This window comes from Vipera berus, assembly GCF_964194415.1.
Source record: "Vipera berus genome assembly, chromosome: 3".
NCBI lineage: Eukaryota > Metazoa > Chordata > Lepidosauria > Squamata > Viperidae > Vipera > Vipera berus.
In genome coordinates, this window is record NC_138204.1 from 95,124,212 (window position 1) to 95,152,132 (window position 27,921).

Here is a 27,921-nt window from a genome sequence, read left to right on the forward strand (position 1 = left end):
ATTTGTCTACCTGACCTGGTACAAGGATTTGTTTTTGTTTTTTAAAGGTACCATTTTCTAAATTACTTCATTGGCTTGCAAAGCAGTTCTATATGGAGCGTAGTAGAGTCTGGACTGTACAATGCATCTTTCTTGTTTCAATTCCTATAACAACATGACACTAAGCAGCATAGGGAGATCCAATGAGGAAGTAGGTTCCTTATAGCTAAAGTCATATGCTGACATAGCAATCCACAGGATACAATGGCTCTGAGTCAGGAAATGATAAGTCTCTTGCTTTTCCTGTTGGCCCAGCATATAAAAAATTGTAGATGAAGTTCTGGTTTTGGGTTCTGAGAACATAAATGCAAACTTCAACAAGAGGAAAGAAATGTAAATAGAATCGAGATTATGATGACAGACATCCTGAGAAACCAATAAGAAACATTGAGAACTGAGCCTTATTGGGAAAACTATAAGTCAACAAATGGCAGCAAGCTTTAAGGCTAAACAACTTGGTATATTTTAGGTTACCTTTTAAACCTGTTTAACCAAATTATCAAGGTAATTTCAGAATGAGTTTAGAGAAGTACTCCATAGTAGGCAAAAGTTGAATATTCAAATATTCAAAAGTGAGGTGGCACAGTGGTTAGAATGCAGTACTGCAGCTACTACTGCTGATTGCTGGCTGCCAGCAGTTCAGTAGTTCGAGTCTCACTGGCTCAAGGTTGACTCAGTCTTCCAAACTTCTGAAGTTGGTAAAATGAGGACCCTGATTGTTGGGGGCAATATGCTGATTCTGCAAACCGCTTAGAGAGGGCAGTAAAGTACTGTGAAGTGGTATATAAGTCTAAGTGCTATTGCTAAGTGCTATTCTGCATGGTAATTCCATTCGTCTTTATTAATAAAAGGATTAATGGTTTAGGATGTAACCTTGTTTCATTTACAATCCAATTGCTTTTGATAGGAGAATAGAGCAAGTTTTGCTTTCTTGTTTGTAAGTTGCCCAGAATCACCTTGTAGAGGAGACGGATGGCATAAAAAATTAACAAATAAATACAATATATATCAGTAGACCTTCCAAATGCAGTACAGTACCTATAATGACATATCACAATTATGTAATGACATAAAAGTTATCAATTAGATCAATTTCTCCATTGTTTGTGAAGTCCAATATGAAGTTTGTAAAGTTTCTTTGAAAGTCCAAACAAAAATTTTGTCCATTGCATCTTAATTCAAGGTGCTGGTGATGACCTATAAAGCCCTACATGGCTTGGGTCCGGGATATCTGAGGGAACACCTGCTGCCGGCATCAAGTTCCCTTCATCCAGTGCGCTCCCACAGGGAGGGTCTTCTCAGGGTGCCACCAGTAAGAGATTGCCGGCGGACGACACCCAGGGATAGGGCCTTCTCAGTGGGGGCGCCTGCCCTTTGGAACCAGCTGCCAGTGGAGCTGAGGACTGCCCCCGACCTCCGTTCATTCCGCCAGGACCTGAAGACCTGGCTCTTCGAGCTCTCTGGCCCAGGCTGAGGATTAATCTTATTTTAACTGGGGTTTTATTTATACAGGGACAAATATAATTTTTTTTAAACTTGTTTTTAACTTTTGTATCTTGGTTTTTAATTACCCTGTAAACCGCCCTGAGTCCTTCGGGAAAGGGCGGTATATAAATGTAATAAAATAAATAAATAAATAAATAAATTTAGCCAAATGGAGGCCTTTAAAATTCATGCTTTACTGTATATTTCTTTCTTTCCTTCTTTTCTTCTTTTGTTCTTTCCTCCCTCCCTGACAATGGAACTGAAAGTATTCCAAAGGAATTCAGTTGATCACAAATTATCTTTTAATGGACAGTCTTAACAGAAAACATAAGCAAGGTAAGCAGAAATAAACTTTAGATCTCAAATTGTTTGGTCTGACAAGTTCTGTTCTTGTTTTTCATAAGGATCAATGCTTGGGTATGATTTCTATGCTCCTCCCAAAAATACTTTCGATATTGATTCACATGACTTTTGGTCACAACAGCATTTGCAGATGAGAGAGAGAAAATAAAGAAAATATTTCCTTTATGAGAAAAAAAATTATAGAGAAGAGCTTGGTAATTATTTCAGTATCAGACAATTCACATAGCTTGTTCAGCCCTCTTTAGTAAGTGATAAGTGTTGAAGTACTTTGCTGAACTACGAGGGAGAGATTCTAGTCAAGTGTAGTGTGGAACACAATGAGAGAAATAATTCCCCACTTCCTGTACAACAATGAAGAAATGAATTTTTCCCGGCATTTGGCCACCCCATTAGCAGTGCATATGTAAATACGGGTTTTTGCCTTTCATTAGTTTATTTCCTGGCACAGGCTTGATGTATTGAACAACTGACTGGTGCCGGATGTGGCTATGTTAATTTTATCTTCAGCATGCAGAGTCTTTTTAGTTTGCAATGAGAGCTAGCACCTGTTTCAGCTCCTATGCTTTCAGAAGCAACCTTTTCATTTCCAAGATCAGATTCTTATAAATGAAGAAGTGAATGAGCACTAATGAGCAAAAGCAACATTGCAGAAGCTCATGGGGGAAAGTGGATAAGGATTCTCGTCCACTTTAAGAAATTGCAATAACATTACTGGGTGTGAAGTCTTTGAAAATCACATGCTGAAGGGAAATCAACATCTTTTGTCATTACCCCATCAGCAGTTTGGGAGAACTAACTAAACTCCTTGAGTTCTTGACACAAAGTTGGATCCTTGTTGACTCTTTCACATGATTCCTTCCAATATTTTTCCAATCTAGTGTCCTTTATTTGTTGATATATGGAATTGCACTGTAAGTCTTCCATTTGACTTGGAAAGGCTGACTTATGGCTGAAAATCTTGCAAAATAAAGCCTAGTGTTCTTAGTGGACAATAGGATATCAGGTACAGTATGTCAAGCTTGTAAGGTTTCAGCCCTGAACACAATTTTGTCTTGCATATATTGCTTTCTTGAAAATTAACTTGATTTATTTGGTTTTTCACTTAAATTCACTTATTATCTTTATATTCTAAACATGAAACAATTCATACCACGTGGATTCTAGAATTTTTCCACGTACATCAATAAACTTGATATATATAAATGTAATAAATATTAGAGTGTTCTACCTGAATTTTCTTGAAATCACAAAGGTCTATTTGTCTGATGTTGTATTCACATTCTTCAAGTGCCCAGCCCATAAAAAGTCCTCCTAACTATTCAAACTTTTAAAAAACACACTTTACATCGGAGAGAACTGTGTAGAGAGAGTTTCCTCCTTTAAATTTCTGGGAGTCTACCTCTGTGAAGATCTGACCTGGAAAGTTAACACAACTCAGGTGGCTAGAAAGGCCCAACAGAGGCTTCACTTTCTTAGGGTCTTGCGGAAGAACAGGGTAGAACAACAGCTAATGACCCTCTTTTACCGGTCTACTATAGAGAGCATCCTCTCGTATGGTATTGTGGTTTGGTATACTGGTCTGACAGCCGCGGATAGGAAAGTATTACAGAGGGTAGTGAGCACAGCACAAGACATTGTGGGCTGTTCCCTGACACCACTGGATGACATCGCCAGGGCTCATTGCCTTGGAAGAGTGAGGAAGATTCTCAGGGATGACTCACACCCTGGACGGTATTTCTTTACTCTCCTACCATCCGGTAGGAGATATAGGAATATAGCCAGCCATACCAACAGGCTGAAAAATAGCTTTTATCCGTGGGCTGTTAGGCTTTTAAATGGGACATAATCTTATGCAGAATTGACTTGGGAGGCCGGTGTGTGGTGTAGTTGGTTCACATAGTGTGGTGGGATGGAGGGTTTGTTGTCACTGTGTGTTGGGGGGAGAGAGCACGGGGGGAGGCTCAGCTAATCTCAATGTACACATGTTGTACTTTGACAATAAAAGTTTATTATTATTATTAAAAACAGAAAATCTGATCTGCAAGAAATTAATCAGATATCACTTAATGTTCTAAAATGTATGATTAAAAACAGGCATGTGAACTCATTAAATAAGTTGAGAGTTTTGGGAAAAGGAAATTGGATATAAATGTAGGGAAGTCTGCAATTATTGCTACAAGATGATTCTGAAATATAGAAATGTCAGACTCAGATCTTTGGGAGATTCTCTATGCACTGTAGACATTTTAACTATTTAAAAATCTACATAAGGATGCAATTCAAAATGCCAGTGGGAATTATATGTATGAGGGTCCCCAAAATCATCTAGAAACTTTGCATGGAGAGAACTATTATTAGTTAACAAGTAATGTGGTACACAAATGAGGAAAAACAGCAAGTAAAAACAAAACTTAAATAGCAATAAGTATTGCTGAAATTATATGGCGGAGATGTTCCTAGCAAAACCTTTGGAACTATTATGGCAGAAGCCTGCCTGAAACCACCCTCAAGGTTAAGTGATGCCTTATATTAAACTATTTTCTATATAATGTATGTTTTATATTTAGATAGGCAGATCTGTCAAAGATGTCAAGAGGTTGTTCTAGGTCGGGTATTGTCTGACCCAAAGACTTGGGAAAGTATCTCCATCAGATTGCTAAAACAGCTTTAAGTTGTGCGAACTTCAACTCTCAGAATTCCTCAGCCATCATAAAATTGTCAAGGTTAAGAAACATTGTCCTAGAGTGATTTTAGACTCAAATAGCAGGTCAGCAGAATACTAGAGAAAAAGATAAGTGCACACAGATGCACATATATATACACAGAGATGCAGATCATGGAACCGCAAACCATGCAGCTCAGTGCGCAGTGAATCTAGCCTGAAGCAAACAAACAGAGATATCATTCTGAAAGAGAATTATCCTTTAAACTATGTTTGTCATATAATAACCTTTTCAGGATACCAGGATACCAGGTCAGAAAGTTGTGCACCAAAGCTTAGCAGCAATTTTCCATCCCTCTCAGTCTACTGCCCAAAGCAATGATTTCATTGCAACTAATGGCAGGATCAGCATGGATTGTTCCCCATGCTACACAGTCAAAATGCGTAGCCTAGCTTTTTCCCTAGCATATGAGGATTGGAGTTTGGCTTGCATCTTTGCTCTTCATACTTAGTCTAAGAATCTCTCCTAAGTGTCTGGTTGATACTGGTTCCTGTAATTGGTGTAGGTTAGTTTCACATCCCTATGGGCAATCTACAGCATATTGCCATTTCATATTTAAAAGAGAGCATGCGGTGTTTGAAATAATCTAGAGCTGCAGAAGGGAGGGGCTTTTCACAGAGGCAAAGAGACCATGTAGCTTGGAATCTTTGGTATGCAGGAAGAGGGCCACGGTGGATCCTTCCTAGTAGTTCACAGGGTATACCTAGTACTCATGCAGGTAAGATATCTGTCTATAGGCAGTCTGGCAAGATATCTGTCTATAGGTAGTCTGGCAAGGTATCTGTCTATAGGCAAACAACAATAAAAAATTACTATGAAGTAATTCCTTATGTCACTCTTGGTCTCTTGGACCTGATATATGCTATTGTTGAATCATATGGCAATGGGCCTGCCTCAAAGGACTGATAATGAACTATATACACATATACAGTTTTCTTTTCACTACATGCATTCAACAGAAATACATGCCTGCTGCTTGCTGCTTACTCTTCTTTTACTGTTTTTTCTGATTTTACTACCATGTGTGGCTACTAGTCACCCCAAAGTCAAGTGTTGAAAGACTTTTTTTTTCAATCCTTACTTTTTCTGTTGAAGCAAGATTAACAGTTTCAGTAGATACCCTTAGGTCCAGAAAGGTTCATTGCAAAAAAAATTTGAACTAAAATGTAGAGTAAGCAATAAATCCATGAAACATTCCTACTGATGCCTCATTGTATAGTATAGTAAAACTGAACAAGAGAACATATTATGTCCAAATTGGCTGAGTTCTTAGGATTTCTGGGTTCTCAGAATTACAATGTCAGACTTACTACTTTGAAGACAATGAACATGCTTGATCTTATGTTCCCTTATTGTGTCACTTTCAATTCTCTCACTAACCATGGCTAATGAACAATTTAAATGGAAGGTTGATTGGTTAAAGTTGTAATTGTCCTAATTTAGCTAAGGATATATTTTTAATGTTTAGACTGCATTGGTCCTTTTTCAATCATGTTAAGTGTATAAAATAAGCACTAAAAGTAGTTTCTCCTTCTTCCACTCAATAGTAGCTTTTATTCTATTAAAATATTAATGTTTCTTTAAATATTACTAAAGTACTTGTTTTATACATTGAACACATGATTCATTCGTTTTTAATTATTAAAAGGCATATGGTTAATCAACTAAAAATAAGTAGATTGTCTCAGATATTGTTGGGCTAATTAACTATTAAACAAGATAAGCACATGCTTAAGGCACCAAAGGAAGGTGGGCACCACAGGGGTTTTTCCCTTAGATATAATGATAATGACAATGACAGTAGTAGTAGTAGTAGTAGTAGTAGTAGTAGTAGTAGAGTTGGAAGGGACTTTGGAGGTCTTCTAGTCCAACCCCCTGCTCAGGCAGGAAACCCTATATCATTTCAGATAAATGATTTTCCAGTCTCTTCTTAAAAACTTCCAACGTTGGAGCATTCACAACTTCTGGAGGCAAGTTGTTCCACTGATTAATTGTTCTAACTGCCAGTTCTATCTTTGTTTGGTGAATGGCTAAAGTTTAAAAGTTTGGTTTGAAGGGATAATCAAATATCACTCTTGTTTTCATCCCATGGCATGAAAATTTTCCTTCTCTCAAGAAGCACCAATGTGGATTTTCCACAGGGCATTGCTTGTTCTTAATCTGGCCCTGAGAAGGTTGCTTTTAGAAGAAGATCATGGATCAAGATCTGAGACAACCAAGATCTGGGACAAGCATGTCCCTGAATGCTTGGAATAATTGTGGAAGTCAATTTGATCAGCACAGATGAATGAAGAGTTAAGTAGAATGATAAAACAGAGGGCAGGATCTGTAGGAGTGGTAAACAAGAGCATTTTTTAATAAAGCTTATTTATTTCATTTTTTAAAGAAAGGAGCAAGATGTGGGTTTTGCAGAAAGTGCAATTTATTAAACGTTGAGGAACGTTTTAATACAAAGAGAGAGGAAATGAACTTAGCAACATGCTGCATAGATAGGAGTGGTCACACACATCCATAATACCTGACCCAGTTCTAATTTTCCTTGAAAAACTGAAATAATACAATCAACCAATAATAAGTACAAGAGAGTTTGTGTTTTTATATTTTAGATTCTTAAAACATGGGTCTTCCTATAACAACCACACTGTTTTAATAAGGATGCCATATAAATGTCACAACAATGCAGCTTTTGTTTACTATAGCTATTTACTTTTCCTCTGGATCAGTGTGACATATATGGATCCTCCCTCATTTTAATCTTCTCAAGAGCCTTGTGAGGTAGTGTGGGCTGAGAAACAGCAGAAACTCACCTACCGAGTGTGATAGCTGGATTAACCCTTCCTGGTCCAACTCCTAAATTATATTAGTTTGATTATAAATGATTCTCAGCAAATAAAATATAGGGGTTTGAAGAGACAAGAATGTTATGATTATGGAGAATCATGGCAAATACACATCCTTTCCATTTTCATCCATGTTTTTATTGGAATAACGGAAATATGAAATTACGGTAAGTAGCAACTAGACTCCACAGTGAGATAAGCTCCATTTGGGGGATGTACTACATTTTACTGTAGATCAGGACTCAATAGATGGAATGCTTCTTCATGGAACAAAAGCAAAAGCAAGTCACATTTAGAAAAAGTAGAAGTCAAAGAGAGAGACTCTTAAGTGGCCAAGTAGGAGTGAGCTACTAAACATCAGATAAACCGGGAGACAGAAAATGGGGAACAGATTTGTGATGCAGATCAAATTACAATTCCGTGAGCCTATGGTTAGATGGCCTAAATACTGATATTTGAACATAGATCTTTTTAACATTTATACAGGTAGTCGTCAACTTACCACCACAATTGAGCCAAAAATTTCTGTTGCTAAGCGAAACATTTGTTAAGTGAATTTTGCCCCCATTTTATGACCTTTTTTGCCACAGTTTTTAAGTGAATCACTGCAGTTGCTATGTTAGTAACCCAGTTGTTAAGTGCATCTGGCTTCCCCATTGATTTTGCTTGTCAGAAGGTTACAAAAGCTGATCATATGACCACGGGACACTGCAACCATCATAAATATGAGTCAGTTGCCAAGGGTCTGAATTTTGTTCACATGAAAATGGGGATGCTGTAATGGTCATAAGTGTGAAAAACAGTCATAAGTCATTTTTTTCCAGTGTCATCATAACTTTGAACAGTCACTAAATCAACTGTTGTACATCAAGGACTACCTGTATTTTATTGTGTTTTACCAGTCTAGGTCAGGGCTTTTCAACCTTTTCACCCATTGTTCCACTTTTAGGATATGGCAACATCCGAGTACCACCAGTCACCTAGCAAGGTATCAAAAACTTGATGACCAAAAAAAAAAAAAAAACGGAAAAAAGTGATGAAATACAGGTAGTCCTCGACTTACAACAGTTCGCTTAGTGACTGTTTGAAGTTACAATGGCACTGAAAACAGTGCTCCCCAAGCCACAGCCAAGCAAGACACCTGCCCGCCCAGCGGCGCTCTTCATCTTGTCTGAGGTTTTCATTTTTGTGAGCATTTCAGTTGAGGATTGGCAGCAGGGTTGGGGTGGGGGTGGGGGTATTTGGTTTTTATTTTTCCCCCTGTGCTGGGTGGTTGCAGCAGGTTTTGGTCACTTCACATGACCCTGGGATACTGTCACCGTCATAAATATGAGTTAGTTGCCAAGTATCTGAATGTAAATCACAAGACCCTGGAGATGCTGCAACATTCCAGCTGATCGGTGCTTCTTCTGGGCTCAGCAGGCATGCCAGGATCAGTGTCAAGCTCTAGCTGGAGCCTGGCGGTGATCCTGGCACTTCCACTGAGCCCTGACAGCTGTTCAGCTCCAGCTGTCTCTCACTCAGGCTTGTGCGGTGCTGGCATCAGTTCAGCTCATTCCCCTCCCCCGCTACTACTTTTCTAGGATGGTCCCATACCACCTGCCAGGTGCCAATGTACCACAGGTGGTACCCGTACCACTGGTTGAAAAGCCCTGATCTAGGTGAAATATTAAAAAAATATTGCCATAGTGTCGTATGCCTTTTGCTAAATAAATAAATAAATTTGGGACCATTATGTTCAGGACAAAATAGATTTCATGATATTTACAACAATATTGTACAGTAATATGGAAAGGACCTGTCTAATAGGTAACTTGAGCCTCAGAACGTTGAGTGTACTTAGGATAAACAAGACTAAAATTTAAGCCTTATCTCTAGAAAGCTTGCTCTACATTGGTAAACTGCCCTCCCTCCTCTGAAATCCTAGAACGCTAGAAGGATTTTCAGAGGAAATATAAGTCCAAAATAGGGAAGAATGAAAAATAGAACCTATTTATTTATGCTAATATATTTTATTTAGGTCATCTAAATCTTAAGATGAAACTTTTATCAAACTTTCATGATACAGTTTATAGGATAACTCAGAAATTATCCCTCAAAATGCGTATACTAGTGCAGAGATAGACACAAATGTAGAGCAGAGTTATTATATTGACATGTTATTATAACAATCATTACATCTTATATGTTTTTATTATAAAAAATACTTAATAAAAAGTATTCCCACCTGGAAAACTACACATGTAAGTATGTATGAATATTAACATAATAAAATGCCTATGAACTTTTCAGTTGATATTTTTTGGATATATATATATAAACTCAGACGGAAGGTGTCTTGAAGCAAGTTTTGAAAAAAAAATAGTATGAAATGCCTATCTGAGGCTAGGTCTAACTGAAGAGTTAGTAAATTGTAGCTGGCAGTTAGTATACTGTATAATGAAGACAAAGAAAACTTACATGGCATCTTTAATTTTATAAGGCCAGATTTCTATTCACGGACATTTTAGTAGAGATATACTTACAGAATTCCTATTCACATAGCTTGCTTCCAAATAACACCTATATTGCCCATGAAAGATTTCATAAAGCCACTTTGTTAGGCTAAACAGGGTCTTAGAATGTCATTAATTCAACTTTATTTGCTGGAGGACTTAATATCTGCTGACAGTGAACATACACCATCAATATATCTGCATTGATTAGATCTATAGGGAGCAGATAACAAGATAACAAGATCATAGCCATATAATTGTATACTGTACCAACATAAGGGGTCAGGTACTGAATCACTAGCAAAACATCTTGAAATCAACCATAATCATGGGGAAAAATAAATAAAATTTCAGTATTTGCATTTTTTTTTAATTTTCTTCTTAAAAAGAAAGACCCCCTAGCTCTTTTAACACTGACTGGACACATGTAAATGAATTTCCTGCATTGTAATATGAAAGGCCAATGGATTTCATATCTCCTGTGTTGCATTCAAAATAACTGAGCAATTTTTCATTACAGTATTTACTAATAAAACTGCCTTCTTTTCTACCTTAAAAGTCATATGATGTACTCACTTAATGAAAATTCATGAAGCTGAAATCACTCCATATTAGATTGGATGGCTGAATGTCCTAGGTTGTGAGCATCTGCAATACCACAAGCATTTTTCAATTTTCTGTTATCAACTTGATGCATGTTCCTCAACAATACCCATAATACTTGTGGCTTTTGCCTCATTCACTTTTTATCCTTCTTACTATTAAGAGGTCATGGTGATCTGATCAATTCAAAGAGTTTTTATCATATGTCATGTTTATATCTTACGCAGGTTATTCTATCTTCAGGCTATTTTACATTTTGACAAAGCAGAGGTTTAATACCTGATTGCTGAGCTTTCTGCATTATATTGTGAAAACTAATACTTTTTAAAAAATTTATCTAGACTTTCTATTTGAATATAGTTCTGTGATGGGGAAGAACAATCTTAATTCTAACATGTTGGTTATAAATCAACAAAGAATTAAATGCATTAAGCTCATTCGCTGTTTTAATTTGTTATTTTATTCTGATGGATTTAATCCTATCCTTCAGTCACTACTGCAGTTCAGTACACAAGGCTAGTCTTGTTGCTATTAGAATTACAGATAAAAGGTCAAAGGACCTTCAGAGAATAATTGCAGAGTATGACAAGAGAGGAAGCTCACATAACATTGTATGCTGCTGAACATATTATGTTAAATAAAAGTAGCAATGCTTTAATTAGCTCTCTTTATTTAACTATGTCAAATGCACACCTAATGGTTGCATTCACAACAACATGCTAAACTCTCTTTGGTTAGGATTTCTGTGATTTAGAATAACATTCGTACAAAATAAGAGTTATCAATCACACTAAAAAATCAGTTCTGAAGCACAGAACCCCTTAACAGATAAAGAGAGTCAAGGAACTTCTCAATGCTGAAAATGCAACCTTCTGGATGTGGCTGCAGATAAAGCCATTCATCAGTTCCAAGCATCAACCTTTCCATTATTAACGACACTCAGAAATACTTCTTGTTGATCTTATTAAAGAATGACGTGGCTGCTGCATTTGAATCCTTCATCCCAACTTTGTTTTCTCTTCCTACCACTTTCCTTCTCCTCCTAGATATTCAATCCTAATGTTATTTATTTGCTATTTATTCATTCCATCTGCACAGTCCTCCATCTCAACAAGCAACTCTGAGCAGAGAACAAAGTTAAAAGCTATTTCTATGATCTGTTTATGGAAAACAGTTTTTTTTTACTTAAACCTTAAGTAAAGCCTTCAGATTCCATTCTGTGTAATTCCAAGGACAGTATAGAAATAAAAACAAATGTGGAAACAGAATTAAGATGTCCATTCAATTTGGGCTTCACACCGAAGCAAGATTGAGGCAGTCTACAGACTGGACATTAAGAAACATGCTGAATGTAGACCAGTAACATTTAATGGAATCTCCTAGGACAACGCTTTTTTGAAGCAAGCTGGTTTTTGGGGTGTAGCCTGAGCAGAGAATGAGTGTGAACCAGACAATCTTGCTACAGCCTACATACTTTAAAATGTATAGCTTAAACTGGCTTGTTGGTCCTATGCATCTATTCAGAAACAAACCCCAGTTATTTATTTCAGTGACACTGCTTCATCAGTGGCATGCAAAAACAAATCCATAGAACCAACATTTCACTGTTCCATCAATGTTGCTTTTTTTTAAAGAGGAAAAAAAAAGCTGCTTTCCGCCATTCTCTCCCCTACCTTCCCACCTTCCTCCATATCAACCTGTGACTGGAGTGGAGACAGGTTTTCTACCACAGGCCACAGTACCCAAATGGCATGAAGGAGTTTGCTGACAAGGAATTGAAACTCAGCACATACCCCAGACCTCATAGTTTGAGACAGACCAGAATAAAGACGGATCCTTTTGAAGTTATCCCAGGAAACACTGCTGAAAGTTGTTTTAGCTGCTTGGCCTGGGGGTGGGGTGGGGGGGAGTTTGATGATATCACACATTTCTGCTCTCAAAAAATGGTGATTGGTTCATGGTGGGATAAGCTGGAAACATGGATCTACCCACAAACTTTAATTTTCCTCATTCGTGCATCAGGTTTCAAATCTTGTCTGGGGAAAAAAATCCTATTTGAAAAATTGGGAGGTTTTTTTTTTCCCCCAAGCCTAATTGCAATACAGGTTAGAGCCTGAAAGAGATGGCAGGTCAGGTTGCCTTCTCCTGGGAGAGAAGAACACATTTTTCAAGTGGAGAAATAATAGACTATTCCTGAACATGACCCTCACTTTTTAAGCATACTTTTCTGAAGAAAAAGAGAGAAGAATAACACCACCTTCCACGGCAAATTATTAAAATAAAGACATATTCACACATCTACTTATAATAAGCCTGACCTAGCTTTATGGTCCATTCTCTCCCCGCTTAAATTGTACCTCTATAAAAACTTTTTATTATTTGAGCTACAGGAAACTTTTTTCTGTAGAGTACAAGTACTTAGATAACGTTTTTATCCAATCATCTTTCCTTATTTGTGGAATTTTATGATGCTGGAGAAATGGGGAGAATCATGACTGCATCATCTTCCATTTACAGTTTTCCTGTGTCTTCGGTTTTTTCCAATTTTTGTTCTTTCAAATATAAAAAAGACAAGGAAAAATACAAAAAAACAGGTAGTCCTCCACTTACAACAATTCATTTAATGACCATTTGAAGTTACAACATCACTGAAAAAAGTGAGTTATGACTGTTTTTCACACTTATGACTGTTGCAGTATCCCCATGATCACATGAACAAAATTCAAACTTATGACTGTTGCTGTATCCTGGGGTCATATGATCCCCTTTTGCGAACTTCCGACAAACAAAGTCAAGCGGGAAGCCAGTTTCACTTAACAACCATGCTACTAACTTAACAACAGCACTGATTTACTTAACAACTGTGGCAAGAAAGGTTGTAAAATGAGGCAAAATTCACTTAACAAATGTCTCAGCAACACAAAATTTGAGCTCAGTTGTGGTCGTAAGTCGAGGACTACCTGTAGTGTCACACATTGCTTTTGGTTTGATTAGTTGCACTAGGAACTGTTGGTGTAGAAAGGATGAGAAGCTGAATATAGCAAATTTATTAAATTCCTGGTTTCCATTGGTATGTGGAAATTAAAATTAAAATTCTCAAAAGTGAGAAGGTAGATCTAATATCTGAGCTATTAAGGCTCATATCCCCCTCAAATCTATTTGGTTTGGGATAAATCTTCATTTTTTGCTTCATTTACATTGGAAAAAAGGAAGCAATAATCACTGTTCTAATCTCAAAATTCTGAAACTGAGTGTTTATCCTGATAGAGGAGTCCATTTCAAACACTGTTTATATTGATGTAAATAAAGAAGATCTTTCTACTGTAGCAGGCTGTGCCTTTCTTTTCAATTTGTTTCCTGATATCCAGCGATATGAATTAGGAGTAAAAAGATACAAACTCTCTGAGCTGGGAAAAGAATCAAGCAAGCATATCAACTAAGGACATGTTGACACAGAAGGAATAATGGCTACCCTGAAGAGTGAAAGGGGAAATTTAAAAAAAGAGCTTAAAAAATACCCCACTTTTCTTTTTAACATTAAATACATTTGTAGAGAATGCTGAAAGAATCATAGCTAGTTTTCAAACATCTAGATAACCACAGCCACAAAAGGATTTCTTTTTTTATTTTAAAGAATGGAGTAAATGTTTGAAAATAGATAAATGGCTTAGTAGTTCTTAAAAGGACAGCAAGCATGCAACCTGCTTGCAAGGGTCCTATTTTATTGATATATGCAGCTGAAACTCAGCAGATGGCATCTCCTGCTAGAAATTCATTCTCCAGCTGTGCTTTCCCATTTCACTTCTTATCACAGCCTTTTTCTTCTCAATTCTAAAAAAACCTTTTAAAGTTAATAAACAAGATGATTTTTTCAAATAAAAAAGAAAGATACGGAAATATACAAAGTACACAAGGCATATGTTTTAATTGCTTCTTTTTCCCATTGTTACCCCAAATTATTTTCCTGGGCTTGAGAGTCAGCAGGTAAAGTTGAGCCTATTTATTGGCTATGCTGGTTTGTTACTGATGAGTTTATTCCATACCTTGACTGCTGTTATCTACATATTGTCATTGCCTGTTTTTATTATTATTTTAATGCTTTTTGAATGTATATATATTGTTAACTGTCTACAGTAATGAATTTGAGACTGATGGCCATATAAATTGAAATATAATTCACTAATATAAACAATAAATAATGCAGCAGTCCTACTTATGTCAAGGCAATTTTAGAAGGCTCACAACTGTAGCATAGGAGAAAGAAGAAAAAAGAAAGAAAGATTATGATTTAACACCTTGATTATAAAAAAATAACATCTGCCTGCATGATATGTATATATATATATATATAATGCAGCAAGTAGTGAATCAAAATATAATTGTTCAATCACAGTCCACAACAAATTTAAAGAACTACAAATAAATTAGTATACGGAATATGTTAAAGCCTTATAGCCTAATGCTGAAATTTCATATACTTTGATGTGTATTTTAAAAACATTAGCTATAAGATGGTAAAACAAAGGCTTAAATTTTAGCCAAGGAACTAGTTTTAAAGCAAAGTTGTCTGCTTCATATAGCCTTCTCCTCCTATGTATTTAAGTTTAATTGAACAAAATTGAAATTGAAGCAGTCTTGAACCTGGTTAAATCTTGAACCGAATCTGCTAGAATTATCAGGGCTGTAAGCTAAAATTAAGCTTATACTCAAGCTTAAAACTTGAGACCATCCTCATTGGTCTCAAAATGTTAATAGCTTGGTTGGACCTTGTTAGTGCTTGAACTGGAAGCTACTAGGACCAGGAAGTTTAAAAAACTGTAAGAAAGCAATGGAAAAATTACATGGACTTGTCCATGACATCACCAAAAGTTCACCTCAATGGTGCACAAGTAAAAGAAATATGGCCTTATTAAACATACCTATTATGGGTTTTTAAATTAATAGAAAACCATATAGGGAGTAGGAATTGTTATTTTAAGTTTAAGTTTAAGTTTTAAGTTTTAATTTTCTCACATTATTCTTCTTAAAGTGTAAAGCATTTTAGTAACACATGTGGCAGGATGTTGAGAATGGTTTTTTCCCTAGATTTCAACATCTCATTCCTTCATGACAAAAACTAAGACCATTAACTATAGCTGTAGTGAAGCTCCACCACTAAGCTGGAGTTGCAGGGTGACCTGGACCAGCTAAACTCTGGTGGAAAATTTCTCTTTCCTGACAGGAAAATCTGGGTTCATCTGAGGGCGCAATGCTATGAACAACAACACCATTAAACATCTCACAATGCCTTGATGTACCCCTACGTTATGGGCATTGTAGAAAATTAGTACAATAGCTACTCAACTGCATGTGTTACTCAAAACACAAAAAGAGTTTTTTGTTTTTTGTTTTTAACCAGCAGATCCAGATAGAATCTCCCTCACAAACTTGTGTTAACATGAAAGAAAGAATGTAACTTTAAACTCCTAGAGAAAAAAATAGGATATTAATAAATGAATAAATCTAAGAAATAATTAGGGTGAACACTGAAACAAATGTAGTAGGGCAAACCATTTGGTAATTCAGAAGGATTGTAAGGTGCCAGGCTATTAATTGTAATTTTATGATAAGAGAGAGCTATGAATGATTGGTTGGTTTTTCTGCCTTTCTAGTGTGATGTGTACTCAAGGTGGTTAACAAAATAAAAATAAAAATAGAATATATGGTTAGAAGCCATTAATTAACATTTAAACAGGCCATTTAAACAGTGTCACAAAGCCTGGGGAAACAGGTGCATTTTACTCATTTTCTAATGGAGTAGTACTGGATAAAGCCTTTTTCCATGGGTCAGAAAAAAAAACTCTGATGCCAGGGTCATCTTCAAACAGATCTTTCCTGCAGATTCTAATGTCTAGGCAGTTTTGTAAGAAAGGAGATTTCCCCTAGATAGATTATAAACTATCTATTCCTAGATCAATTCCAACAATGTAGTAAGCAGTTGGCAACTAGCACAGTCTTTATCTAATCTCCAATAGCAGCCAACCATGTTGCATCAACAGCAACCTCAAGACCTTTTTTGAGGGTAGCTCCACACAGTAAGCATGTTACAGTAATCCAGCTGGGAATAATTCTTGCCAAAACAGACTGCACCAGCTATAATTATGCAGAGGTACTGCTCACCACAGATGCTACCTGCAAATTGAGTAACAACCGAGGATCAAGAAGCAGTCCCAAGACCACAGCGCCTTTACCAACAGCGCCTTTTTCTTGCCAGGATTGAATTTTTCTTTCAACTCCCTTGTCCTGCCCTAATGATAAGTTAGGCAAGGGAGGAAGTATCTCCCAGACTAATTTAGGTGGCAAGGTTAGAAGCCAAAGTCAGAATATGAGAACTTGGGAAAAGCAGCACGTACTCTGACAGGAAGATTTCTATGGGCTTAATCAACTAGTTGAGAATGATCTCTTTTGGTTTTATTTTGAGAAATGTACATCCTACTTATTCATATGTATGACAGGCAGAGCAACACATACTTTCCCCTTTCACAAAAAGAGGCACCCTGTCTGGCTGAAAGGTACAGACAAGTATCCTTGTAAAAGGTGATGTGACTGATGTACAATTACAGAAGAGAAGACCAATGTGCAACTATTCCCTTCCAAAATGATAATTAAGGGAGGAAAAAGAGACTTTCTTCCTTACTGTACTTCTTAGTTATGAAGTAGAGATATCTTAAAACAGTTTCTAACTCTTAGGTAATAAGTTAGAATTTCTATAACAGCAATTTATTAGAATATCCTGGAGATTCATCTCAGGCAGACGAAGAAGATGGCAATCTGGTTTTTGAAGAAAATTATTGCCGTACATCTTGCCCTGTTCGACATCATATGAAATCAAAATACAGGGAAGCTGCAGAAATAAACACTGGGCTGCATCAGCAAGAGAAATGACTGAAGAGGAAACACAATTTTGTCCTGTGCCATATATTTGTTTTCATACCATAATCCTTCAAAGCCTTATGTTGTCTCTCTTGATCAACAGTTTAATAAGGAGATGACTTATTTAATCAGAGTTTAACAAGACCATGGGGAAGAAAGGTGTTCAGAAAACATATTAATGCCCATTTTCTAATTTCATATTTGTGGAACAATATGTAAACAGACTTCTTTGAAATTTGTACTTTTCTGAATTTAGCAGTCCCGTTCTGCAATTTAAAAAAATGAGTACAAAAAGTCTTATTACTGCCAGGTGCTCATTATGGTTGATTTAATAAGCATATAAGAATAATACTTTAACAAAAATGTCAGGAAAAAAATTGTTCTGTTTGCTATTTGTTTGTTTGTTTAATTTTTATGCCTCCCATCTCCCCTAGAAGGGATTTTTACCCAATTTTACATTATCAAGTAAATATGTAATTACAATCAAAATTCTCATTTTTCTATGTTTTATGATGCAATTATGCTTTGTCAAAAATGAAAATTTCAAAAAAAATTAATATATTGACAAATTTGAATGCAAATCTTTATAAAATGGCTGCATGTTAATACCGCCTTCATACATTTTTAAAAAAGTAAAATGTGGATCATTTTAATAGATGTTGAATCATGGTGATTTTTGTACTTTATTTTGACATATTAATATTTTAAGTTTTAATATTAACATTTCAAACATTTTTTTCCATTTTCACTCACACTTTAAAAAGCAAATTAAACTGAGTAGTTTAATTTGCTTTTTAAAGTTCACAGAAGAATAAGATTTCTTCCCACTCCTCCCAAAATACAGATGTATAAAAACTGCTTTTTAAAATTTTGTAGCAAAGTTATCAAGTTGCAAAAAGAGGTTAAATTTAATCTACTTAGCATTAGCTGTAGACAAGAAAAGCCAGATCACCTGGATAGAACTAAGCATTGTAAACAAACATGCGGTCTTCATTCTCACACTCTCCTTATAGCACTAATTTTGGAAAAGAAGAAAATGGCTTGTTGCATGAAGAATCTTTAGTGAGTAATGCACTACTATTCTTTCAGGTGGAAATGAGCTTATGCACAAATGGATCATGCAGGGCAGTGGTGGGATTTAGCTGGTTCGCACCAGTTTGGCAGAACCTGTAGCTAATTTTTTGTTGCCCAGGCCCAGAATGGACTTCCGGAAGCGGCATTCACACAAAGAGCCAGTTGTTCACATATTTGAATCTCACCACTGATGCAGGGCCCTTATATACAGGATCACTTACTGTGAAACTTCTATAACCCTTAGATTTCAAACTCCAGGCAGATGAAAACTCATAACAATGTATTTATTCCAGAATTAAATACACACACACACACATATCCCAAAATTTGTTGAATGTTATGTTAGTGACACAATTGTTAAATGAATCTGGCTTCCTCATTGACTTTTGCTTGTCAGAAGGTCACAAAAGGGGATCACATGAACCTGGGACATTGCAACCGTCATAAATATGAGTCAATTGCCAAGCATCTGGCAAGCAAATGTGAAAAATGGTCATAAGTCATTTTTTCAGTGTCATTGTCACTAAATGAACTGTTGTAAGTTGAGGATTACCTGTATTTTGTGAGGGGCTATAAATGTTATCAGCTAATGCTTTATATATTTTCTGGTGTAAATTTTGAAGTCTCCCTTTGCCTTGTTTCTTAAAGTGCACTCTTGAGATCAGGTTGGACATAATCAGTAGAAAGGAAAGCAAAACAAAAAAGACACAAAACCACCAGTGGCACCACGAGCAGCAGAAAATATAAACTGTTGGACTTCAATATTTTCTAACCATTTGAGGAACTGTTGAAATTAAGCAATGGGAATGAGAATTCTTGAAAGTTGGAAGGGCAGTGTTATATACAGTACAACGGTGTTTATACTGTTACTAAATTACACTTTCAGCAGCAAACAGATTTAGAAACTGGCAGCCTGTTCTAGGTTTCAAAAACATGGAGAAATATACTTTCAAAGAAGATACAGATAAAGCTTCAACCATGCCCATGTTCACGTTCTTTAATCACTATAAATCAAGCCATGAGCATCTTCTCACCAGCTAGACATAAAAGATGTACAAATAATTTTATCAGGTGAAGCAGTTTTCTTCCTGTGAATAATAAGCTTTTTGGCTGATGTGTCTGAATCCAAAATGGTCGTCTTTGGAGTTTCCAAGAAACTGAGAGTTATATTATACAATAACTTCAGGTTTCCAGACACTCAGAATGTTTTACAAGCCTTTAAATGCAATTGAAATAAAATGGCAGTACTACTGTACATGATGACTTATTAACCAGCTAAGCCACATAACCCAATCAGTGAAAAAACATATATAAAACAAGATTTCTAATTTGGGACATCGTAAAAATAATGATTAGTCATGACTGCATAAAATGAAAAATATAGATGTGTCAGCCATTATGGCTGACTTGTATAGACTATATCTATATGCAACATACTGGTATAATTTATAATCTGATGATGATTTTTAACTAAAGAAGGACAAAAATATGTGATGCAGTAGAGCTTGAAATCTGAGGAACTAAATACAGGATCTGAGATTAGGGAGTGGCTCAAAATTTAATGCAGAAGTCCATCTTAAAGCAGGGGAAATTCACTGTAACATTATTGCTTAAACTAACATGTGAAAAAAGCTTATATAATATCCAAATGTGAATCTATTGAGTTACATATATACTAAGGAATAACAGTAGCAGGACCGCAATCTTAAGTGTTCTTGACAAAAAAGCCTAAATGCTAAGCACATTTGCACCAAAAAAGAACACACTTTAAATCTTTTTTTCCTTCAAAGTCCGTTCCAAAGGAGATCTTCACCGTGGTGTGAATGCTTTCAGAGTTTGCACAACCCAAAGACCACATAGGTAATGAAAGAAGACCTTAACCCCTGGCGGACAGCCTCAGATTCAGTGTGAAAAAAATAACCACATGGTTAAGATCCCAAATGATTAAGTTATCTGGAAACTACTTCCATGTGGGCATCTCTGCTTCCTTGAATGTTGCAGGAGTGTTTAGAGTTCATTTCAGCATGCTGCTTGTTTATATAACTCATAGGCTGGACCTGAATTTTACTCAGCCAAATGGTGTTATTTAGTTTGAGGTTCTTGATGATCATAGAATCATGGAACTCAGAAAGAGGGATAGCAAGGCCTAAGACTTTTTAAGGTTATGGTCAACCCCAACCTTTCTTCAAAAAAAAAAAAACAAGCATGAGAGACTGATTTTCAGTTTAAGAGCTAATTATTTGATCAAACTGATCCAAGGCAACATAGTGCTGTTGCTGCAATTACGAAGAGAACCTGTGGTATCAAAACAAAGGAAGGCACCTACCATTTATGAAAATGTCCATGTCCACGAGAGCCAAGGCAAACACCAAGAGTTCTAGCCACAAAAACATGGTTATATCCAGGGATTATATGTATCCTTACAAAACAGCATGTGGATGTCTGTCTCTGGAAAGTAAAATAAAAGTTATTGCTCTCTGTGAAAGTCATGCAAAGTCCCCATCAAATGTAGAACAGACTGTATGCATACATTGAAACTCGTCTTTATAATCCAAGAAGCAGCTTCCTCTGTCAGGCAAAATTTAACTACTGGCAGTCACATTCTGCAGCAAAGTGATGTCAGTTTTACTCACTTCTCTAAAACCACTTTTTCTTCTTTCTTCAGTTTCCAGGAAGTAACAAAGAGGGTGTTTTTTTTTTCCTGAAGTTATTGCAGTGCTGTTCTGATATCCTACTTAAGAAGCAATTGCTTCTGCAGAATTGAGGTTTTTCTTTCAAATGTTGAAGTAAATTTAAATATTCTTATCTTTGATCAAAGAAAAAATAAAAACCCTGCTATTCAAAAAAAATAAGGCAAACTTTTCTATGATATAATATAGTGACAAGTTTAAAAACAAGTCTACATTGAGTGATCTCATTCTTCTTTAAAGTACTCACTAGGATAAACAGATGTGGACAAACAAGGATGATATTTTCACGAACCTATAGTAAATGAAGTAACTATGCTAAAACTTTCATTTGTGATCGGAATGCTAGCTAGGGTTATGGACATTATAGTATAACAACAAGCCTGAAAACTAATTTAAGAATCACTCATCTAAATTAGACGTATGCAACTTCTTTTTTCTAACAGACTGAGGGCCACATTTGGCCTTTGAGTAGTAGTAGTAGAAGGTCTGCCTTCCAAAAATGAATGAGATTAAAGGGGAAAACTAAACTAAGTTTAAATGTAATTTTAATTATATTCACATTAAAAAGGTAAAGGTAAAGGTTCCCCCGCACATGCGTGCCAGTTGTTTCTGACTCAAGGGGCCGGTGCTCATCTCCATTTCAAAGCCAAAGAGCCAGCGCTTGTCCGAGGACGTCTCCGTGGTCATGTGGCTGGCATGAGTAGACACGAAAGGCGCACGGAAAACTGTTACCTTCCCACCATAGTGGTCCCTATTTTTCTACTTGCATTTTTACGTGCTTTCGAACTGCTAGGTTGGCAGAAGCTGGGACGAGTAACAGGCACTCACTCTGTTAAGCGGCACTCGGGATTTGACCCGCCAAACTGCCAACCTTCTGATCGACCAGCTCAGTGTCCTAACCCACTGAGCCACCGCGTCCCTACATATTCACATTAGCATGCATCTAATGTTTCTTTTCTGTTGCAGTCCAGTAAAAACTTCTGAGGGGATCTGTGAAGGGTATGCATTGCCTTTTACTGGTTGATCTGAGCATAGTGCAACACCAATCTATGGAATGTTTATCAAAACCATCAGCTGACCCTATTTCCTCTGATTCCCTTACTTGCAATCATTTAGGCACAAAGAATACATGTCACTATGGGGACAAGTAGGTATATGTGACTTTTCTCCAATCCTATCTCCCATGTCAATTACTCAGGGAGTACTCCTATGCTAAAACAGTTTTCAGAGCAGTAGAACTACTGAAGTAGAGTCATTTTTTTGTGAGATTGACAGTCATATAAATTTGATTAGTAAAATATAAGCAAACTCTTAGGTAACTTTCACAATTTTTATTGGTTTATTTATTAAATTTATATGCTGCCCATCTCACTCTGAAAAGGAACTCTGGGCGGCCTGCAATTAAAATAACAAATATTAAAAAAAACATTAAATACAAAGACAAGAAGCAAAAATGGTAAGATCGGTACAGAGGTAGCATCTTTTCAGTTAATTCATCAGCCACCTTCAACACTGAGTGCCCCCATCAAGACTCCAAGCTAACTGGCAGAGCCAGGTTTTAACACTTTTCTGGAAAATCAGAAGGGCTGGAAAAGACCTCACCTCATTCTCTTCAAGATTATAGCTGCATTCAGGGCTTTTTTTCTCATAGAACGCTCAGAACGGAGTTCCGGCACCTTTTTTGGGTGGAACCTTGTGGGGTAGGCAAGGCGGGTTGTATGACATGTGTGAGTTCCGGCACCTTTTTCTTTTACAAAACAAGCACTGGCTGCATTAATTTTCACACAGCTGACAAGAGGGCTGATTTGAGAATAGGCTGGCATAATTTTTGTGTATTGGCCATTATGAGAGAAGAATAGGTGATTTTCCTGATGCCAGCAGACATGGCATCAGAAATCTTGGGAGACAAAATTGAACCCCCCACTTATCTACTGACGATAATCGCTGGGCATTTTCATTGTGCCAGGTGTTAGCTTCTTCTGCTACAATGAAAAAAAAATGAAGCACGAAGATATTCAAAAGTAGATAATGAAAATCTCCCAATGACTCCTTTGACTGATTAACATGCACTTCAATCATTTCCAAATGGGATGTAAAGCTGTCTCATAAGGCTTCTACATGGGAAAAATACATTGTATAGCTATGCTAACTTCCACTGTGATACACAATCTTTTAATATATATATATATATATCTTGACAACTTAGTAATGTGTGTGTTGACATATCTCAAATGCCTTAGCATCAGCAAGTTATGGAAAGAAGCAGTGAGCTTTCAGGACAACAGGCTTTATTTCCATTTTTGTGGAAGAGCCACTTGTTCTGATTTTAGTAAAAGCTAACCTCCCTGCTATTAGTCACATCATGGAAGAGTTGAAACTATTTTCAATTATGATATAAGGATAATATATGAAGCAAGATATGCAGTAACAGCTGCTCATATGATTCACAAGTGTTAATAGAATTCTGAAAGTACAAAGGCAGATATGTCTTTGCTGAATGATCATTTAAGGCAGGGGTCCTCAGACTTGGCCCTTTTATGACTTGTGGACTTCAACTCCCAGAATTCCTCAGCCTGAGGAATTCTGGGAGTTGAAGTCCACAAGTCATAAAAGGGCCAACTTTGCAGACCCCTGATTTAAGGAGAGCTGTTATACTTTCTGCAATTTATGACATACCAAGTATTTAGCAATTACATTAACTCTCCCATTTCCATCTTCATTCTGCGAATGTTGTCATTTACTGCACAGTATCTGCTGCTTAGCTTCAAAGAGCCCAGTGGCAATTCCATTAAACAGAGGTGCATAATTGGTATCTGATATCAGTAATAGGAATGGTTTTTTTGTTTGTCATTGAGTTTTGGGGTCCATGCTATGGCAGCTTAAGAGATCTAGCCTCTATCAAAGTAGGTATTTGTTCTTTCTACTTTCTTTGAAAGAGAAATAAGATGCTTTTCCCAGAACTTGCCAGCTCTAGGTACATGCCTCCAAAGGTTCCTATTAAAAAGCTTTTGGCCATAAATTTCATGAAACAAACATTCCCAATACCTCTACTTGTCTAGGTCTATCAAATGTGGGCTGTAGAAATCCAGATGATCCAGCAAAGAGATACTGAAACCTTTAACTCTTTCCTGATCCAGATGTTGGTAGCTCTGATATGATAATCTTAATCCCATCCATCTTTCCAACCAGAAAAAGTAAGAGTTGTGTGAATCTGACTGTTAGGAGGCCAGAAAAAGATATTGAATGAGAAGGAAAGTCAGAGAGAAATAAAGAGGAAACAGATGGGCCAAAAAGGAAGCAACCATGCAGCCATGACATGACATGTTACATGTAGCACAACCAGCAGGTATATATGCAACAAGTCATGGCTATAGGTATCCTTTGCCTCTTTTTCAACAATTTTCCATAAATTCTTATTTTTTATTTTAACCAACTTCTAGTACATCAGGCCTTATTTAAGGAAGAATGAGAAGAATAGAGTATCATTGGTGTCAATTTCTTTATGCATAAGATCTGTCTTTAATACAACATCTGCACTTTTATTCAGTTTCTCTTTGAATATCATCTTGAAGGAAAATTGATATAGGTGGATTGGTGAGTCTGTATCTGTACACAGTACATGAACTATGTGTATGTGTGTGGGGTGTATGTGAACCATACATTCAGAATTTGGAAAAGCAAAAATATTGAAGATGCCAGGTTCATGCACTCCTTGCTGTCAATTACTTACATTTTGTTCTCAGTAGCTGTCAAAGTAGCCTATTATACAATGGAATGCATTTAAAGACAAGCTCAGGATCCAAAAAGATCTTGACAAACTTGAACAATGGGCGCTAACCAACAAAATGAGTTTCAGTGTGGAGAAAACCAAAGTTTTTCATTTAGGCAGGAAAAATCAAAGGTTTAAGTACAGATTAGGCAAGACCTGGCTCAAAAACAGCAACTGTGAAAGGGACCTTGGAGTCCTAGTGGACGATCACTTGACTATGACCCAGCAATGTACAGCAGCAGCCAAAAAAGCTAACAAATCCTGGGTTGTATAAAATATATATGTATAGAATCAAGATCATGTGAAGTATTAGTAACACTTTATAAAACCTTAGTAAGACCACACCAGGAATACTGCAACCAATTTTGGTCACCATACTACAAAAAAGATGTTGAGACCTTGGAGAGAGTTCAGACAAGAGCGACTAAAATGATCAAAGGCCTGGAGACTAAAACATATGAAGAACGGCTGCAGGACTTGGGTTTGGCTAATCTAAAGAAAAGAAGAAATAGGGGTGACATGATAGCAGTGTTCCAGTATTTGAGGGGCTGTCACAGAGAAGAGGGGGTCAAACTATTTTCCAGAGGGCAGGACAAGAAACAATTGTTGGAATCTGATCAAAGAGAGAAGCAACCTGGAATTAAGGAGAAACTTCCTAACAGTGAGGACAATTAACCAGTGGAAACAGCTTCTCCCCAGAAATCGTGGGTGCTCCATCACTGGAGGTTTTTAAAAAGAGACTAGACAGTCACTTGTCTGAGATGGTATAGGTTCTCCTGCTTGAGCAGGGACCTCCAAAGTCCCTTCCAGCTCTATTATATTCTAAATTCTGTACATAATATCCCTAATAATGCCTCTCCTTGAAAGTTTTATAGGGCTTTGGCTAAAAACAATGAAGGGCAACGTAGTGATATTTTGAAAGACAACAGAAATTTGTATTGTGGAAAAAAAAAATTGGAGGGGGGAATGGAGAGTTCAGGGTTTACATTGGTTAAAGTTATCTTACAGAAATAGCCAAGAACATAACTGAGAAAAAAACAAAACAAAAATGGAAAGAAGTAAGGGAGAAAGAAAGGATTCAAGTAAGTTGTTAATAGGAAATCTGAAAGCAGGATTGATTTGAGATTTAGTTATACTTCGTATAGACTCAATAAAATAAAATTGTATTATTTATATCCAGGTTTTTCTCTAGGAGCCCAAGGTGGTACATATTCCATAGTTTTTCCCCAAAACAATAATCCTGAGCTCAAGAAAGTGTGATTTATCTGTCCAACCTACATTATACTGGCTCTCATAATTGATTGAATACTTGTAGAATGCTAACATCCTTTTTGAGCCAAGCAAACAAGTTTCCTGTTCTTCTTTCATACATCCTGCTCCTCATGTATGTATCTGTGGGTGTATACATGCATACCTGCGCATGCATATGTGGGTACTGACTTATTTTCACTGGATGATCAAAGAGATAAGGATCATACCATTTGGTAAACACTTATTAGAATTATCTTGCTCTTTGCTGGAATTGAACCATCTGTTAGAGGCATATTTAAATAATCCTTCACATTTGCTTAGATATTACACTGCATGCAGGACAATTATTTACAATAAATGCTGTATCTGGTCACAGTAAGATCTTTTTAAAAGAGTTCTTAGGAGTGTGTCTGGGAATAAAAAGTGACAATTGCATGCAAGAGTTTAATAATAACAAAAAATAAAACAGCTTTTTTGAACTGGAGTTATATACAGTAGTAGGCCTTCAGATGATAACTCTGTTCATCTTTTTCACCAGTGAAAATTCTTTGGTTCTAAATGCTTATGAAATCAAAGTATGAAATCACATTTATGAAATTGGTTTATGTGAAACCTAAATATTGTGTTGATTAGAAATGATTTTTTACCAAAGACAGCAGAATAAAAAAAACCTGAATAATTGATTCTGAGATATAATCAATGAATGAATTTAGAAAAGGAATTAGAGAGCTGTGATCAGATTTGACCATTTAAAGTTGTGTTTAAGATTTGATGCTGAATTTAGCCAAAACTATCTGAGAGGTGTAAATCTCCTAGAAGTGGAAAGGTTGTAGAATATAGGCAGGAAGAACTATTGTAGGAAGTGGCTGAAATATATTTGATGGTTGCTAAGTGGGTGTGTTGTTAAATTGCTGGGCTGTTTATGGATATGAATGTGGAAAGGAAACCAGAAATGATATTGAGGGAAAACAGTGAATAATGAGATGGAATGGAGCGTGTGGAAATAATGCTGCATACTACTGCCAATCCACTAATGAATGGATGATAGGCTAGGGTTAATGAATTCAAGAGTTGAAATGAATTTGGGTACCTCTCTGAAGAGAGAGAAGACTGGAGGCACATTTGAGAATCTGATGGGCAGAAGGAGGTATGGCAAGGGACACCAGACAGATCATCAAAGGACAAGAAGAACCCAGGCAGATATGTCATATATTACTGAGAATGGGCTGGGCAGAGACCAGGATATAACTTGTGGACTTCCTCATGCCTGGCTGAGGAATTCTGGGAGTTGAAGCCCACAAGTCATAAAAGGGCTAAGTTTGAAGACCCCTGTCCTAAACTATGTGGCGCTGGGCTTTGTTAGGAAACTGCTTGCCAAAAATCTGTTCTGGTCATCAAGAGAGGACCTGTGGAAAGTTCCCTCTCCTTGTGAGTTCACAGGTATGGGTGAACTCAGTAAGGGCCCTTTTCTTATGCAGGTTGTTCCACCCCAGGCACCTGATGGACCCTGAGAGGTTCCAGATGGAGCTTGGGACATTTCCTGCTTCCCTTGCCCACGACTCTGCCGAGGCCCTGGTGGTGGCCTGGCAGAGGGCGGCTGCTGGGGCCTTGGATCGAGTTGTGCCTTTGCGGCCTCTGACCCATCGCAGATCCCGGGTGTCCCCCTGGTTTACCGAG

The 27,921-nt window shown here is 36.9% G+C and overlaps 1 protein-coding gene across 1 annotated transcript in view; it reads right to left on the minus strand.

Annotated features, from left to right (window-relative positions):
- PTPRC (protein tyrosine phosphatase receptor type C) overlaps positions 1-21,134 on the minus strand; it is an 80,919-nt gene extending 59,785 nt beyond the window's left edge. The window contains 2 exon segments of the mRNA XM_081324361.1: positions 20,861-20,982; positions 21,065-21,134. Of these exon segments, the coding sequence (XP_081180487.1) occupies positions 20,861-20,927 (67 nt within the window). The 5' untranslated portion in view covers positions 20,928-20,982; positions 21,065-21,134.
- Positions 21,135-27,921: the final 6,787 nt, after the last annotated feature.